Here is an 18,607-nt window from a genome sequence, read left to right on the forward strand (position 1 = left end):
AAAAAAAAAAAAGATCTTTGGCTCTAAAGTCTATAAACATCATTGCAGCTCTTTACTGTTAAATGTGAGATTTACTTATGTAATAAGCCTTCTCTATAGGGACTTCATTTAATAATATTATTTTTGCTTCTTCACATTCTTTTCTCAAAATCCACAAAATTTATTTTAAATAAATCAACTTTTAAAAACTACAGTCACACACAGATACACAGATAAAGGCAACATCATCCCTGACTATCTCCATCTCTGTCCCTCCATCGTCCGCAGCCAGCTTCAAACTGGACCATGTGCCTCTCAATCTGCCTTTGTTGCTGTTGTTGAGGTATGGCTAACACACATAGCTTCAGGTGTACAACACAGTGATTTGATAATAGTATATACACTGTGAGATGATCACCACAGTAAGTCTCATTACCATGTTACCATACAAAGTCACAAAAAAAATTTTTTCTCTCATAATGAGAACTTTAAACTAACTTTCAAATATGTACTACAAAATTACTGACTATAGTCCTCATGCTGTACATTACAACCCCATGACTTATTCATAACTGGAAGTTTGAGCCTCTTGAGCTCCTTCACCCATTTCACCCACCTCACACCCCCTACTTTCCTCTGTCAACTACCGTTCTGTTCTCCTTCCTTTCGTTTTGTTTTTCAGATTCCACATACAAGTAAAATCATATGGTGTTTGTCTTTCTCTGACTTATTTCACTTAGCCTAATATCCTCAAGATCCATCCACATTGTTGCCAATGGCAAGATTCCATTCTTTTTTATGGCTGAGTAGTATTCTGTTGTATACATACACCATATCTTCTTTACCAATTCATCCATCAATGTACACTTAGGTTGCTTCCATACCTTGGCTATTGTAAATAATGCTACAATGAATATGGGGTGTATATATTTTTTTGAGTTAGTGTTCTTATTTTCTTTGGATAAATACCCAGTAGTGGAACTGCTGGATCATATGGTAGCTCTATTTTTAATTTTTTGAGGAACCTTCACACTGTTTTCCACAGTGGCTGCACCAACCTACATTCCCACCAACAATGCACAAGGGTTCTCTTTTCTCCACATCCTTGCCAATACTTATTGTTTTGTCTTTTTGGTGACAGTCATTTGTCTTTTTGGTGACAGTAATTCTAGTATGAGGTGGTATCTCATTGTAGTTTGCAATGCGATTTGCATTTCCCTAAAGATTAGTGATGCTGAGCATCTTTTCATGCGCCTGTTGACCATCTGTATGTCTTCTCTGTCAAAATGTCTATTCAGATCCTCTGCCCATTTTTTTCACCAGATTTTTTTTTTTTTTGCTATTGAGTTGTAGGAGTTCTTTGTCTACTTTGGATATCAGCCCTTATGGATATATGATTTGCAAATATTTTCTCCCATTCAGTTGGTTGCCTTTTTATTTTGTCGATGGTTTCCTCTGCTATGCAGAAACTTTTTAGTTTGATGTTGTTCCACTTCTTTATTTTTGCTTTTGTTGCCTTTGATTTTGGAATCAGATCCAAAAAAATCATTGCCAAAACCAATGTCAAAAGCTTACCACCTATGTTTTCTTCTAAGGGTTTTATGGTTTCAGGTCTTACATTCAAGTCTTTAATCCATTTTGAATTAATTTTTGTGTATGGTATAAGATAGTAATCTAGTTTCATTCTTTTGCATGTGGCTGTTCAGCTTTCCCAACACCATTTATTGAACGGACTGTCCTTTCCCCATTGTGTATTCTTGCTTCCTTTGTCATAAATTGACCAGATGTGTTTGGATTTATTTCTGGGCTCTCTATTCTGTTCCACTGATCTATGTTTCTGTTTCTATGCCAGTATCATATTGTTTTGATTACTACAGCTTTGTGATATACTTTGAAATCAAGGTACGTCATGATTAGTCTTCTTTCTTAAGACTGCTTTGGCTATTTGAGGTCTTTTGTGGTTCTATACAAATTTTAGGATTGTTCTATTTCTGTGAAAAAATGCCACTGGAATTTTGATAGGAATTGCACTGAAATCTGTAGATTGCTTTGAGTAACATGGACATTTTAACAATACTCATTTTTTCAATCCATGAGCACAAAGAATCTTTCCTTTTTTGTGTGTGTCTTCTTCAATTACTTTCATCGATGTCTTAAAGTTTTTAGTATACAGGTCTTTCATCTTGGTTACATTTATTCCTAGGTCTTTTATTCTATTTGATGCAAGTGGAAATGAAACTGTTTTCTTAATTTCTTTTTCTGATAGTTTGCTGTTAGTGTATAGAAGTGCAACAGATTTTTACATATTGACTTTGTACTCTATAACTTCACTGAATTCATTTACTAGTTCTAACATTTTTTTGGTGGTCTTTAGGGTTTTCTACATGTAAACCTTCTTCACATTTTTAACTACTTTAAATTGCTTTAACATTTACTAAATTCTAATGCCACAGGAGCAGTCTTTTTAAAAAAGGCTCTCATCTGAAAAATGGGGACACCACATGCTTCTCTTTTGGACACTTCTCCTTTGGATTCATAAAATAGAATCTTCAATGCTTCCAGGTTTTATGAAAGATGTAAAATGAATATCCAAGACTACTGTCTTAATTAATTTTGTTCAAATAAAAGAAAAAAAGCCATGACCCAATGAATTCCCACCCCTCCTAAAAATGGTTATGAGGGTGTGAATTTAAGTTCTCAATTTGGGTTCTCAGACCAGCACTGGTAGAAAATAGTAATAATGGAAAACTGAGAGCTACTATGAGTATTTTTTAAATGGACCCTAAATATTTACCAGCAATAAGGCTGCAAATGCTAAACCAATGTTTCTTTGCATTTGACTAGAATTATGTTAATCTATGTGTTATATATATTTGGTTTATAAACTCTGACAGTGATATACATGATTAAGAAGAAGTATAAAATTATGTGATAGTCTGTATATGCCACATTTTAAGGTAAACAGTCAGTGGGGGTAGGGGGATTAATAGATGCCTTTGGTGAGTAAAAGGCTGAAAACTCTTTTTATGTACTTTAGGCCTAGGTATAAGTCCCTAACTGGAGAAACTCTGGAAACTTCTTGGGCTTGCTTTAAAAAATCTTTTTTTGGATAAGTATAAAGCAGTAACTAGAAAGAGCTAACTGCATGCATGTTGACTGAATTCATGAGACCACTTAAACATCAAAATAATTTATTAACAATGAGATTGTTAAACTACACCTAGCTGTCCAAAAAGGGCATTATATGGACAGAACAGTGTTTGCCCTAACAATGACCATTCATCTCTGCCTTCTTCTTCTAAGTTCCACGCAGGGTCCAGTTCCAAGCATTCCAATATCTATTTTTCAATTACTTCCTGAGTGGTTATTTAGCTTATAATTTTCATTTTTATTTATGTTTTTCCTTTCTGAACTCAATCTGACTGCTATATCCATTCTCTTTGCAAGCTTGCTATATATTTTACTTTGGGGAACATTTGGAATGAGAATCTGAGTATATAATCTAACAAGCGAATTTAATAGGCCAGAGTTAAAGCTGTCCCAGAAAGTCAAGAACTGGTAACTGTGCCAATATTAGATTATTCCCTACTGATATCACCTATAAAAGGTACTATACAATACAAGAGTCTAAGATAAAATTTATCAACGTAATATATGCCAGCAGAAAAGAGTACTTGGTTGGCTGAATGATTCAACAACTCTTCATCTATTAATGAAATGTTATTCTTAACCCCTTATAAATTTTATCAGCACCACGCTCTAACCAACTGAGCTAACCGGCCAACTCCCCCTTATAAATTTTAAAACATCCAAATCTTTACTCAGCTTGAAGGATGAAATGAGCACTGACTCTCCACACACACACACACACACACACACACACACACACGTAATGGTCAATTAAACACGCAGGAAATCACCTTCCAATGAAAGAAAAATTTTAAATTAAAATTACCTGGTTTCTTAGGGTGTGATGCTGGAGTAGGGTGCATCTTAGCATCTCTGGAAAATCCATCCAAGTTTCCTTTTATGGCTTCCAAAGCATCATCTCTACTCTTCTCTCCCGTCTAAGAAACAACAGATATATGGATATATCTTCAATTATGGCTTACTTCATCCTAGATCCTCCCAAATTAAAAGTATAGATATTGGTCTGTTTTCAGTATTTTTACCACATACTTCGGATAGGGAATTCTCTAAGTCAGAAAAACACTGATAAGTATATACATATACCAAAGGCATAAAATGACACTCTATAAAACACAAAAATATTAAAGGGTTCATTTATAAATACTTCAGGAAACAAATGATATTAAGTATCCTATATTGATTAGTATTAAAATCAATTATTAATCTTCCCAAGAAAAGATCACAAACATACCAATGGTAGTAAAAAAAAGAGTTGAAAAGATGACGGTTGATATCTCATTCCGTTCAATAATACAGTGTCTTACAGGAAAACAAGAATTCTTCACTTTTAGACTCAGACCCAAATGAATCAACCACAGCCTCAGCTTGGGCTAGTGCCCAAGTGACAGAATCCACTGAATGAGTGAGAGGCATATGCAGGGTGTATGTGGGCTGTGGTGGTGGAATATATTACCTTAGGTTTCACACTACTCAGAAGTCTGAGCTTTTGCTTCTGCTCTTCAAACTGGCGTCTTTTTCTTTCTTCTTCTAAGAGCTTCTGTTGCTGTTCAAATCGTTTTCTGAAGGAAAAACAATCTAGTAAAGAACTAGCTTCAGAGATTATAAACTGTGTTATATTCACACTTCTAATAGTTTCAGCAATATCACCTTACACTTCTAGAACTAAAAACCTCACTGCTAATTAGATCTGATTTTTTATGACAATACTATTTCCCCATTATCTTAATTCCAAAATAAATGAGTCAACTGTGTTATATTCACACTTCTAATAGTTTCAGCAATATCACCTTACATTTCTAGAACTAAAACCTCACTGCTAATTAGATCTAATTCCTTATGACAATACCATTTCCTCATTACATTAATTTCGAAATATATGAAATGAGTCCAAAAAAAGATTTACCTAAATTATACACATGAATTTATTTCTTGTCTAATTTGCAAGAGAAAGAGACAATCTTTTGCATTCAAAAATAATCTCCAAAAACAGACAAAGGTAGACAAAAAGGAAACTCTGACTTGGGAAGGCAGTGTTGTACCGGAGAAAGAGCAACGCTTGGGGCATCAGGAGGCCTACATTTGGGTCCAGGCTTTGCTAGTAACTGTGTGACCTGGACTGACAAGTCACTTCATCCTCTGAACCGCACTTTCCCTAAATGTAAAATTACAGGGTTGAATTAGAGGATCCGTAAGGTCCATTCTTGCTTACAACATATATAATAATGTACTGCAATTATCTTAAAGGCGACACGACTGTACTAGCTTCAAATCTGCATTAAAGAACATTTGACCGTTCTTAAAATAGCAGCTATCATGCATCTTTATGCTTGACTCCTGAGGTCTCTTACTGCTGCTCTTCAGCAAACTGCTTCTGCATGTCTGGAGTATACTGTGGGCCCGGAGGACGCATTCCCAGGAAAGGTGTTTGTCCCAGGTAAGGCATTCCTGCTGCTGGCATTGGTCCCATTGGTATCCCTGCCTGAAAGAAACAAAGGCTTAAAAAACAAAATTCCTTTTATTATTTTTTAAATTTTTAAAAAAGATTTTACTTATTTATTTGAGAGAGAGAGAGAGAGCACAAAAGGGGGGAGGGTCAGAGGGAGAAGCAGACTCCCCTCTGAGCAGAAAGCCCGATGCAGGACTCGATCCCGGGACTCCAGGATCATAACCCGAGCCGAAGGCAGCCACTTAACCAACTGAGCCACCCAGGCGCCCCACAATTCCTCCTCTTAATTGCTACAAAGAAAAAAATATGACTTCCATAAATTCTTAATTAATATATTAATGAACTATATGATGATTTTTTTAAATAATAGAGTAAAAAAATACAGGCTAAAAATGGAAATCTCCCCTTACTATCTCACCTCTTTCATTTCCTTGTCTTAGAGGTGACCACTACTAAAAGTCTGAAGGCGTGTGTGCATGGAAGCACACACGGGGTATATTTTGGTGAGCTCACTGACCCATACTCCTTGAAAAGATCTTACATGTCTTTGTATTTCCAGCAACAGATTAGAGCCTGGCATATGGTAGTTATTCCAAAAATGAGATTAAACATGCTTTTCCAATAAGTATGATAGGATAATGAATATATTGATGTTTATTATCACAGACCTGATATCCAAACTTTTACAGAAAGTAAAATGTATTTCATCAGCAATAAATGACATAGCAATACCACAGTATAAAGTTTATTCAAGCATCCAGAAGTAAGAATAGTATTATACAATAGATAATCACAAAAATGTTAATAATGATGATGAGGACATTGATAATGATGATAATGGCTAATTTACACTGAGTGGAAATTCTACTCCTCAGCCTTCTTCCTGAAAGGCTTCCCTTCTGTTCCCTAACTGAAACCTGGCTGTCCCCGGAAGCGCTCTCTCATCTGGAGACTGCTGCTTCTCTTCCACGTTTCCTGCAAAGAAGGGGAATATTCCTCCTTGCTTCTTCTAAACCTTTTATCTTCTCTCTTCCTTCAAAAACCTGAATACATGCATCCAGCTACTTCAGTCGCCCAAATTGCCTAGTCCATTATTCCAGGATTGCTACTTTCAGTTATAGAGGATGAAGGATGTGTTTGTAATAAAACTTAACTCCCCTAACCTTATACAAACTTGGTTAATGTAAACTACCAAGTTTAAATTACTTTAAGGTAAAGATTAGATTCACACTATGGGAATTAATATAGTCAGATTTTTATCACTTTTTTTTTTTTTTTTAAAGATTCTTTACTTTTAAGTAATCTCTATACCTAAGAGGCTGGAACTCACAACCCCGAGATCAAGTCACATGCTCCACTGACTGAGCCAGCCAGGTGCCCCTCAGCAATGCATTTTTAATGAAGTTTGTTTTTTTAACAAGACTAAGATCCATTACTATTATAACAGTAATAATAATAACTAATAATAATAATTACTACTATTCTCATTTTACAGATGAGGAAATTGAAGTACAAGATATTTACCTACCTTACTTATTGCTGGTAAGTGGCAGAGCCAGTATTAGAACCAGGCAGCGTCTGGTTCCAAAGTCCATGTTCTCCACCATTAGGCCATGCTGCCTCTCCAATTACCAACAACTACCACAGATTTAGACTTAAAAACAATTTTTTTTTTAAAGATTTTATTTATTTATTTGAGAGAGAGAATGAGAGAGAGCATGAGAGGGAAGAGGGTCAGAGGGAGAAGCAGACTCCCCGCTGAGCAGGGAGCCCGATGTGGGACTCGATCCCGGGACTCCAGGATCATGACCTGAGCCGAAGGCAGTCGCTTAACCGACTGAGCCACCCAGGCGCCCGACTTAAAAACAATTTTAATGTGTTCTGTTGTGTGTCTATTCATATGCTCAGTCATATACCTGCTTAATGAATAGTAGCAGCTTGGAAGGCTTATGAGTTTTAGGACCTTACAATGGGAATTACAAATAATTCATATTGCTTAATTACTAACACTTTCTATTCTAAATCTTGGGTGGGGGTGGCAATGTATACTTACTTTTAGTCATAGTGTGGTTCTCTTGCTGCTAAAAATTAGCATTGTAGTCCTAGGATTACATTTATTTTTTTCCAGCTCTATTTAAATATAATAACTTACTTAATCAAGTTCCTATTTTTTTACAGCTTTACTGAGATATAGCTGACATACCACTGTGTAATTTTAAGGTATGCAACTTGCTGATGTGATACACTTACATACTGCAAAATGATGACCAACACAGCATTAACTAACACCTCCATCATGTCACATAATCACCATTTCTTTCTTGTGGTGAGGGATTAAGTTCCTTTTTAAATTGATTTAGTTTACCCAAGGCACATAAAATGCAAAAAAACCCACTCAACTCATATAGGTCAAAAGACCAGATATTCCACAAAAAATAACAAAGAATGAAAGAAGGAAAGGCATTATTATGCACACTGCCTTCCTATTCACAAAATTCTGTTCTTCAATAAGAATCAAACTTGCTAAATGATATTTTGTCGTTCTCCGACTACTGAAAGGTTAGTTTATACATTTTTAGTTTTTTAATACATTCTTTTGAAATCTAGATACACCAAAAGGTTAAAAAATACTAATCTTTAGTTATATACTGGGTGGATGACATGACAAAAGAAATAACTCAGAAATCTGAGATATATCCAATAAACTGCTAAAAACACTAAAGATAAAGAAGTTCACTCCCTAGATGAAGAATACTGAAGGCTACTAAAGATTTGAGTAACTGGAGAGAGATGACAGACTAAAAAAGTAAAAATATCAATTTCAATCAAAATCCCAACAGATTGTATGTGGAATTTGACAAGCTTATCTTAAAATTTATATTGAAGAGGAAAGAACCATGAAGGGCTAAAATTCTTTAAAAGAAGAACTAAGAAGATCACACTAGCAGATATCAAGGCTTATCTTAGGCTAGAAAAATTAGGAGACTAAGATAGTTATTGATGCAGGGATAGACAGAAATAGCAATGGGATAAATAGAAGAGCTCTAACTAATCCAAAGCATATAAAGAAATTGGATAGTATAGGAGTAATCTTAGAAATCAATGAGTAAAGAATCAGATATTGATAAATGATTTGGAGACAACTGGCTACTCAAATGGAAAATAATAAAATTAGAACTTTAGACTCACACTGATACCAAAGAACAATTCCAGATAGGTTTAATAAGAAAATATAGGAGAATAATATTATGATCTCAGAGTAGGACTATGTCTGAGACACAAAACTCAAAACCATGAAAGAAATTATTTATCCATCTGACTTAACTTTTACAACACAGGACACCACCACCAAAATTAAAAGACAAACCAAAGTTTAGGAGGAGACACTGGCAACACAAATAACCACAAAGGCAAGACCCCAGAATATACAATGAACTCTTAGAAATCAATAAAACTGGAACAAATAGCAAAAAAATTGGAAGCAACTTAAATGTCCATCAACAGAAGTATATATACTCATGCACTGGAACACTACACAGCAGCTATATGAACAAACTTGACCACTCTGTAACAGGGATAAATCTAGGGGAGAAACAATGTCAAATAAAAAAATCAAAGCAGAAGGGTACAAAACCTAGAAAATATATAATGTCCATGAATATTCAAACATGTAAAATAGTAGAAGTATAAGAATACATATGAAGGGGCGCCTGGGTGGCTCAGTTGGTTAGGCGACTGCCTTCGGCTCAGGTCATGGTCCTGGAGTCCCGGGATCGGGTCCCGCGTCGGGCTCCCTGCTCAGCGGGGAGTCTGCCTCTCTCTCTGATCCTCCCCGCTCTCATGCTCTCTATCTCATTCTCTCTCTCAAATGAATGAATAGAATCTTTAAAAAAAAAAAAAAAAAAGAATACATATGAAAACAATAAGCACTGAATTCTTGATAGTGATAACCAACTCTGGGGAAGTAGAAGAATGGAATTGTAACTGTTTTGTTCAATTCTTTTAAAAATATGAAGCAAATATGGTATGTTAAAATTCGATAAAAGGATATGAATATCTTCAAAGAAAATCCTGAGGAATCTACAAAAAAATTCCTAGAATAAGTGAGTTCACCAAAGTTGCAGGTTACAAAACAAACATACCCAGATCAATCATTTCTATATACTAGCAATGAACAGGACACTGAAATAAAAACTACAATGCCATTTACAATTACTCAAAAGAATGAAATGCCTAGACGTAAATCTAACAAAACATTTAAAGAACTTATATGCTGAAAACTATACAATGCGGATGACAGAAATCAAAGACCTAAATAAATGGAGAGACATATCATGCTCATATATTGCAAGAATTCACATATTAAAGATGTCAATTTCCCCCAAATTGATAAAAAGGTAATTAATAATTCCTATCAAAACTCCAGTAAGACTTTTCATAGATATAGACATTATTCTAAAACTTATATGGAAAGATAAAAGAACTAGAATAGTTAAAATAATTTTGAAAAGAAGAACATGGGAAGACTTGTCATATAGCCACAGATATTTAGTCAGTAATCAAAATCTTCCAACAAGAAAAGTCCTGGACCTGATGGCTTTGCTGGTGAATTCTACCAAACATTAAAAAAAAAAAAAAAAGTAATAAACAACTTGGACTCCATGAAAACTTTAAAAATTTGTACATCAAGAAACACTATCCACAGAGTAAAAGGAGAGCCCACAGAATGGAAGAAAATATTTGCAAATCATACATCTGATAAGGGATTAATATCTAAAATATATAGAGAACTCTTACAATTCAACAACAAAAAACTCAATTCCAAAATGGACAGCAGACTTCAATAAACATTTCTCCAAAGAAGATATACAAATGGCCAATAACCACATGAGAAGATACTCAACATCATTCATTAGAGAAATGCAAATCAAAACTACAATGAGATACTACCTCACACCCATTAAAACAGCTACTACCAAAAAAAAAAAAAAAAACAGGAGGCACCTGGCTGGCTCAATTGGTAGAGCATGCAACTCTTGATCTCAGGTCATGAGTTCAAGCCCCTGTTGGGTGTACAGCCTACTTAAGAAAACAAAAGCAAAAACAAAAACAGAATGGGGGTAGTTTGGGGAAGATGGCAGAGTTCTTTCGAAATCTAGATCCTGGATGAACTAGGATCCTGAGCTCACCTCCTCCCATGGACACACTGAGACAGGAACTACATCTATGTGACTAACTCTGAAAACAGCCTGAGGACTGGCAGAATAGACCTTCCACAGCTAATTATAGAGAGAAGGCCACAATAAAAAGGGTAGGAGGGGAGCTAAATGAAACGGAGACAGGCAATATGCCTGATAAAGAATTCAAAGTAATGGTCACAAAGATTCTCACTGGGCATGAGAAAACAGTGGAGGATCTCAGTGAGACCATCAACAGAGAGAGAGAAAATATTAAAAAGAACCAATCAGGGCTAAAGAATTCAATAACTAAAATTTAAAAATACACTAGGGGGAATCAACAAAAGATTAGAGGAAGCAGAAGAATGGATCAGCAATCTGGAAGACAGCTTAATGAAATGCAACCAAGCTTAACAGCAACAACAAAAAGAGTAATAGTAAATGAGAACAGGTTAAGGAAACTGCAATATCATCAAGCCTAACAACATTCACTTTATAGGGATCCCAGAAGAAGACAGACAGAAGGGGGCAGAAAACTTATTTAAAGAAGTAATAGCTGAAAACCTCCCTCATCTGGGGAAGGAAAGAGACATCCAGATCAGGAATCAGAGAGTCCCCAACAAGATGAACCCAAGGAGGTCCACATCAAGACACACAATAATTAAAAAGAGGTAATAAAGGGAGAATTTTAAAAGCAGCAAAAGAAAACAGTTATATACAAGGGAAACCCCATAAAGCTATTAGCTGATTTTTTAGGAGACACTCTGCAGGCCAGAAAGCAGTGGCATGATATATTCAAAGTGCTGAAAGAAAAAATCCTGCAAACAAGAATCCTCTACCGTGTAAGGTTATCATTAATAATACGAGAGATAAAGAGTTTCCCAAACATACAAAAGCTAAAGGAGTGGGGCGCCTGGGTGGCTCAGTCGTTAAGCATCTGCCTTCGGCTCAGGTCGTGATCCCAGGGTCCTGGGATCGAGCCCCACATCAGGCTCCCTGCTCCACAGAGAGCCTGCTTCTCCCTCTCCCACTCCCCCTGCTGCATTCCCTCTCTCGCTGTGTCTCTGTCAAATAAATAAATAAAACCTTTAAAAAAAAAAAAAAGGCTAAAGGAGTTTATCACTAAACCAGCCTTACAAGAAATGTTAAAGGGAATTCTTTGGCAAGAAAAGGTCATAATCAGGAGTAAGAAAATGATGAAAGGAAAAAAATTTCACAGGTAAATGCAAACATATAATAAAAGTAGTAGATTAATCACTTATAAAACCAGCATGGAGGTTAAAGCATAAAAGCAGTAAAACCAATTATATCTATAAAAATCAGCCAAGTGATTTGCAAAATAGAAGGATGTAAAGTATGACATCATATACATAAAATATGGGGGCAGGGAGTAAAAATTTAGTGCTATTAGAATGAGTTCAAACTTAAGTGACCATCAACTTAATAGACTGCTACATGCATTAAGATGTTATATATGAACCTAATGGTAACTACAAATCAAAAACCTGTAATAGATACAAAAAAAGTAAAGAGAGAGGAATTCAAACATAATACTAAAGGAAGCCGTCAACCACAAGGAAAGACAGCAAGAAGGAACAAAAAAGAATGATAAAAACAACCATAAAGAAGTAACAAAATGGTAATAAGTACACGATTATCAATAATTACTTTATTTAAAAGATCTGTTTTCATTTTAATTTTTTTAAAGTAAGCTCTATGTCCAAAATGGGGCTCGAACTCGTGACCCAGAGATCAAGAGTTGCATGCTTTACTGACTGAGACAGCCAGGTGCCCCTCAATAATTAAATGTAAATGGACTAAACGTTCAAATCAAAAGACATAGGGTGACTGAATGAATAAAAAACAAGACCCACCTATATGCTGCCTACAAAAGACTTGCTTCAGAGCTAAAGACACGTGCAGATTGAAAGTAGTAAGGGATGTAAAAACATTTACCATGCAAATGGAAGTTAAAAGGAAGCTAGGGTAGCAATACTTACATCAAGACAAAATAGCCATTAAAACAGACTATAACAAGAAACAAAAGGACAACAATAGAATATAACAATTTTACATATATATATATATATACACACACATATATATATATATAATGCATTTTTTCCAACCACAACAGTATGAAACTAGAAATCAACCACAAGAAAATATCTGGAAATAACACAAATAACATGCTACTAAACAATGAATGGGTCAACCAAGAAATCAAAGAGGAAATCTCAAAATATATGGAGACAAATGAAAATGAAAACACAATGGTCCAAAATCTTTGAGATGCAACAAAAGCTGTCCTATGAGGGAAGATTATAGCAATACAGTCCTACCTCAGAAAAATCTCAAATAAAGAATCTAATCCTACATCTGAAGGAACTAGGAAAAAAAAAAAAAGCAAAGCCCAAAGCCAGTAGAAGGAAGGAAATAATAAAGATTGCAGCAGAAGTAAATGAAATAGAAACTACAAAAAAAAAAAAAAAAGAACAGATCAATGACACCAGGAGTTGGTTCTTTGTAAAGAAAAAAAAAGTTGATAAACCTTTAGCCAGACTCATCAAGAAAAAAAGGATTCAAATAAATAAAACCAGAAATGAAGGAGGAGAAATAACAAATACCACAGAAATACAAAGGATTATAAGAGGATACAATGAAAAATTATATACCAACAAAATGGACAACCCAGAAGAAATGGATAAATTCCTAGGAATATGTAACATTCCAAAACTGAATGAGGAAGAAATAGAAAATTTGAACACACTGGTTACTAGCAATGAAACTGAATCAATAATCAAAAAATTCCCCAAAAACAAAAGTCCAGGACCAGATGCTTTCATAGGCGAATTCTACCAAACATTTAAAGAAAAGTTAATGCCTAGTCTTCTCAAACTAGTCCAAAAAATAGAACAGGAATGAAAGCTTCCAAATTCATTCTACGAGGCCAGCATTATTACCCTGATACCAAAACCAGACAGACACTACAAAAAAAGAAAACTATAGGCCAATATCTCTGAGAAACACAGATGTAAAAATCCTCAACAAAATATTAGCAAGCCAAATCCAACAATACATTAAAAAAAAATCATTCACCATATCAAATGGGATTTATTTCAGGGATGCAAGGGTGGGTGGCTCAATATTTGCAATCAGCATTGATATATCACATTAACAAGAGAAAGGATAAAAACTGTGATAATTTCAGTAGATGTGGACAAAGGATTTGACAAAATACAATATCCATTCATGATTAAAAACTCAACAAAATGGGTTTAGAGGGACCATACCTCAATATAGTAAAAGCTGTATATAAAAAACAAACAGCTAACATTATACTCAATAGTGAAAAACTGAGAGCTTTTCCTCTAACACTAGGAACAAGACAAGGATATCCATTCTCACCACTTTAATTCAACACAGTACTGGAAGTCTCAGCCATAGCCATCAGACAAGAGAAAGAAATAAAAGGCATCCTAAATGATAAGGAAGTAAAATTGTCAGTATTTGCAGATGACATGATACTATAAGTAGGAAACCCTAAAGCCTACCAAAAGACTATCAGAATTGATAAATGAATTTAGTAAAGTTTCAGGATACAAAATTAATATACAGAAATCTGTTGCATTTCTATACATTAATAATGGAAGTAGCAGAAAGAGAAATTAAGAAAACAATCCCATTTACAATTACACCAAAAGTCATAAAATACCTAGGAATAAACTGAACCAAGGAGTCAAAAGACCTCTACTCTGAAAACTGTAAGATACTGATGAAAGAGACTGAAGATGACACAAATGGAAAGACAGTCCATGCTCATGGACTGGAAGAATTAATATAGTTAAAATATTCATATTACCCAAAGCAACCTACAGATTCAATGCAATCCCTATCAAAATACCAACAACATTTTTTACAGAACTAGAACAAATAATACTAAAATTTGTATGGAACACAAAGAGCTTGAATAGCCAAAGCAATCTTGAGAAAGCTAGAGGTTATCACCATCCCAGATTTCAAGATATACTACAAAGCTGTAGTAATCAAAACAATATGGTACTGGGGTGCCTGGGTGGTTCAGTTGGTTAAGTGTCTGCCTTCTGTTGAGGTCATGATCTCAGGGTCCTGGGATCGAGCCTGGCATCAGGCTCCCTGCTCAGCGCGGAGTCTGCTTTTTCCTCTCCCTCTGCCTTTCTCTCAATCTCTCTCAAATAAATAAATAAATAAATAAAATCTTAAAAAAAAAACAAACCACAAAAAACCCTCAACAATACGGTATTGGCACAAAAATAAGGACACACAGATCAATGGAACAGGATAGAGAACCTAGAAATAAATCCATGCTTATATAGTCAATTAATCTACAATAAAAGAGAGGCAAGAACATACAATGGGGAAGAAGACAGCCTCTTCAACTAATGGTGCTAGGAAAACTGGATAACTACATGCAAAATAATGAAATTGGGCCACTTTCTTACACCATACACAAAAATAAACTCAAAATGGATTAAAGACCTAAATGTGAGACCTGAAATTATAAAACTCCTAGAAGAAAACACAGGCAGTAATTTCTTTGACATTGGCCATAGAAATATTTTTCTAGATCTGTCTCCTCAGACAAGGGAAACAAAAGCAAAATTAAACTATTGGCACTACACCAAAATAAAATGCTTGTGCACAGCAAAGGAAATCATCAACAAAACAAAAAGGCAACATACTGAATGGGAGAAGGTATTTGTAAATAATGTATTCGATAAGGGGTTAATATCCAAAATAATTCAATATTTATCTATCTATTCAATATATATAATTCAACACCAAAAACACAAACAAGGTGATTAAAAATGGGACCTCAATAGACATTTTTCCAAGGAAGACATCAGATGGCCAAAAGACACATGAAAAGATGCTCAACATCACTCATCATCATGGAAATGCAAATCAAAATTACAATGATAACACCTCACACCAGTCAGAATGGCTAAAGTCAAAAATACAAGAAATAACAAGTGTTGACAAGGATGTGGATAAAAAGGAACCCTCATGCATCTTTGGTGGAATTCAAACTGCTACCGTCACTGTGGAAAACAGTATGGAGGGTCCTCAAAAAATTAAAAATAGAATTACCATATGATCCAGTAATTCCACTACTAGGTATTTACCCAAAGAAAATGAAAACACAGGGCACCTGGGTGGCTCAGTCAGTTAAGCATCTGCCTTCAGCTCAGGTCATCATCTCGAGGTCCTGAGACTGAGCTGCACATCAGGCTCCCTGCTCAGTGGGGAGTCTGCTTCTCCCTCTCCCTCTGCCCACAACTCGTGCTCTTTCTCTCAAATAAATAAATAAAATCTTTAACAACAACAACAAAAAAAAATGAAAACACTATGTACCCCTATGTTTATTGCTGCATTATTTATAATAGCCAAGATATGGAAACAAACCAAGTGTCTATCCAAAGATGAATGGCTAAAGAAGATGTGTCATATATACACACATATATAATGGAATATGACTCAGCTATAAAAAAGAATAAGATCTTGCCATTTGCCATGACACAGTGAAACAAGTCACTCAGAGAAAGACAAACACTGTATGATTTCACCCATATGTGGAATTTAAGAAACAAAACAAGGGAACCACCAAAAAAAAAGAGAGAGAGAGAAACCAAGAAACAAACTCTTAAGAGAACTAGTGTGTGCCAGATGTAGGTGGATGGAAGGAGTGGTGAAAAAAAGGGGATCAAGAGTATACTTATCTTGATAAGCACTGAGTAATATATAGAATTGCTTAATCATTATATTGTACACCTGAAACTAATATAACACTGTATGTTAACTATACTTCAATAAACAACAACAATATTGCATTCTATGGTAGATTGTTTCCAGCTATTTGCTGTCTTTACTCAAAGATTATACATTCCTATGTGATGTGCATTCTTCCTGGTATATTCTTCCCCTACTGCTGTTTGTTTTGACCACATTACTTTGGTGAGTAGAAGTGACTGATAAATGCCACCTCTGAGAGGAAGCTTTAGAAGTTGTAACAGCGTTTGGCCATCTCTTTTCCTTATGTCAAGAGTCTGGGATGTCCTAGGTAAGGGTCTCAGGATAAAGAGAACATGGATCGGAGTCACAGCCAACCCACAAAGGACAAGTATCACAAATGAAAAAATAAACTTTTGTTTTTCTAAGTCAGAGATTTTGGGATTGCTATTTATGTAACATAACCTAGCAAAAGCTGAGTAACATGCATTTAAAACCTACAAAAGCTCAATTTAGTGCCATTTCTTCTTTTACTGGCGATGAATAAACAATGATTCTGGAAGTTCTCCCAAATCTTTACATACAACACAGAAGCTTTATTTGCTTAAATGACTTCAACATGACAATAGTTTTAACTTAAATTCCGATTGTAAATGCTGAATATTACTTATTTATAAATTATATACATGCGCTACTGTGCTAATATATCTGTATACATGATAAAACACACATAGAAAATTTTAAATAATTAGCAAAAACAAAATATATGCCATTATAATATTTATTAACAGTATGGAAACTCTTGGTTCTGGCTTATTTGTGAATGAATACATTTATTTTAAAGATTTATTTATTCATTTTAAAGAGACAGTGCGGGGGCGCCTGGCTGGCTCAGTTGGTTAAGCGACTGCCTTCAGCTCAGGTCATGATCCTGGAGTCCCGGGATCGAGTCCCACATCAGGCTCCCTGCTCAGCGGGGAGTCTGCTTCTCCCTCTGACCCTCCCCCACTCATGCTCTCTCTCTCTCATGCTCTCTCTCTCTCAAATAAATAAATAAAATCATTAAAAAAAAAAAATAAAGAGACAGTGCGGGGAGAGTGGCAGAAGAGGCGGGGGAGAGAGAGAGTCTCAAGCTCATTCCGTGTTGAGCATGGAGCCCAACGTAGGGCTGGATTCCACGACTCAGATCACGACCTGAGCAGAAGCCAAGAGTTGGACGCTTAACCGACTGCACCGAGACGCCCCCAATATGTTTATTTAAAAAAAAAAAATTACTGTAACACTTTGGATTCAGCCATTCAAAGACCTGACTCCTGGATTCAGTTTATTTGGCTACTTGGTTTAAATGGATATCATAGCTAAAGAAGATAATTTACAAAGACAGACAGATCCAAAATGGAAGAAGCCCATCTTAGGCAGTGCTTACTAAATCCTGATACTATCAATTTCATTCACCAATTCTAAAATTAAAATGTAACATTATTTGCTTTATTCAGTCAACATTATCACCTGCTCTAACTACATCAGCCTTTTAATGATTCTCCTTCTATCTACTTTTCCCTCCTCTCTCCCTCCAATCCTTCTCTAGTCAGCAGTCAGGATGATCTTTTTGAAATACAAACCTGACTGTATCATTCCACTGCTTTAAACTATTCAATTGAGACAGAATTCAATGTATTAATTTGGATAAAACAGACTTGATATTCAAGACTTAGGTTCAAATCCTGGCTTCCTGTGCTCTGTAAGCATCCTCACAAAGCTGCAGATTCCTTCTCAGAAAAATGGAGACACTACCTCTTTAAAAAGTTATGGGGATTACATAATTCAATATAAAGAAGGCTCTAAGTCTTCCAAACAATGACACTGCCCCTTTCACGAGAACAATGTTACTTCTAACAATGCTTCTTCATGGCATCAGGTCCCTGAACTTTCCAAGATGTCATTCTAAAATTCTTCTAAGCCAGTAATCAAAGTAGTCACCACCAGATTTTCCTTACATGATTTATCTTCCCCCATTCTTATGAACATATTTGAAGGAAGCCACCTAAGAGGCAGACATTTCCAAATATAATATTAAGCTCCTGGT

General features: G+C 35.4%; 1 protein-coding gene across 12 annotated transcripts in view; it reads right to left on the reverse strand.

Moving 5' to 3' along the window:
* Window positions 1-18,607, reverse strand: part of SYNRG (synergin gamma) — a 72,291-nt gene that overhangs the window by 43,804 nt on the left and 9,880 nt on the right. For all 12 annotated transcript variants that reach the window (XM_031027450.2, XM_081805323.1, XM_031027445.2 and 9 more), the window contains 3 exons: window positions 5,478-5,608; window positions 4,583-4,688; window positions 3,935-4,046 (listed from right to left, as the gene is read on the reverse strand). In XM_031027450.2, the coding sequence (XP_030883310.1) occupies window positions 3,935-4,046; window positions 4,583-4,688; window positions 5,478-5,608 (349 nt within the window). The remainder of the gene's footprint in view (window positions 1-3,934; window positions 4,047-4,582; window positions 4,689-5,477; window positions 5,609-18,607) is intronic.

Source organism: Leptonychotes weddellii, chromosome 15, assembly GCF_054177405.1.
Source record: "Leptonychotes weddellii isolate Sample4059 chromosome 15, ASM5417740v2, whole genome shotgun sequence".
NCBI lineage: Eukaryota > Metazoa > Chordata > Mammalia > Carnivora > Phocidae > Leptonychotes > Leptonychotes weddellii.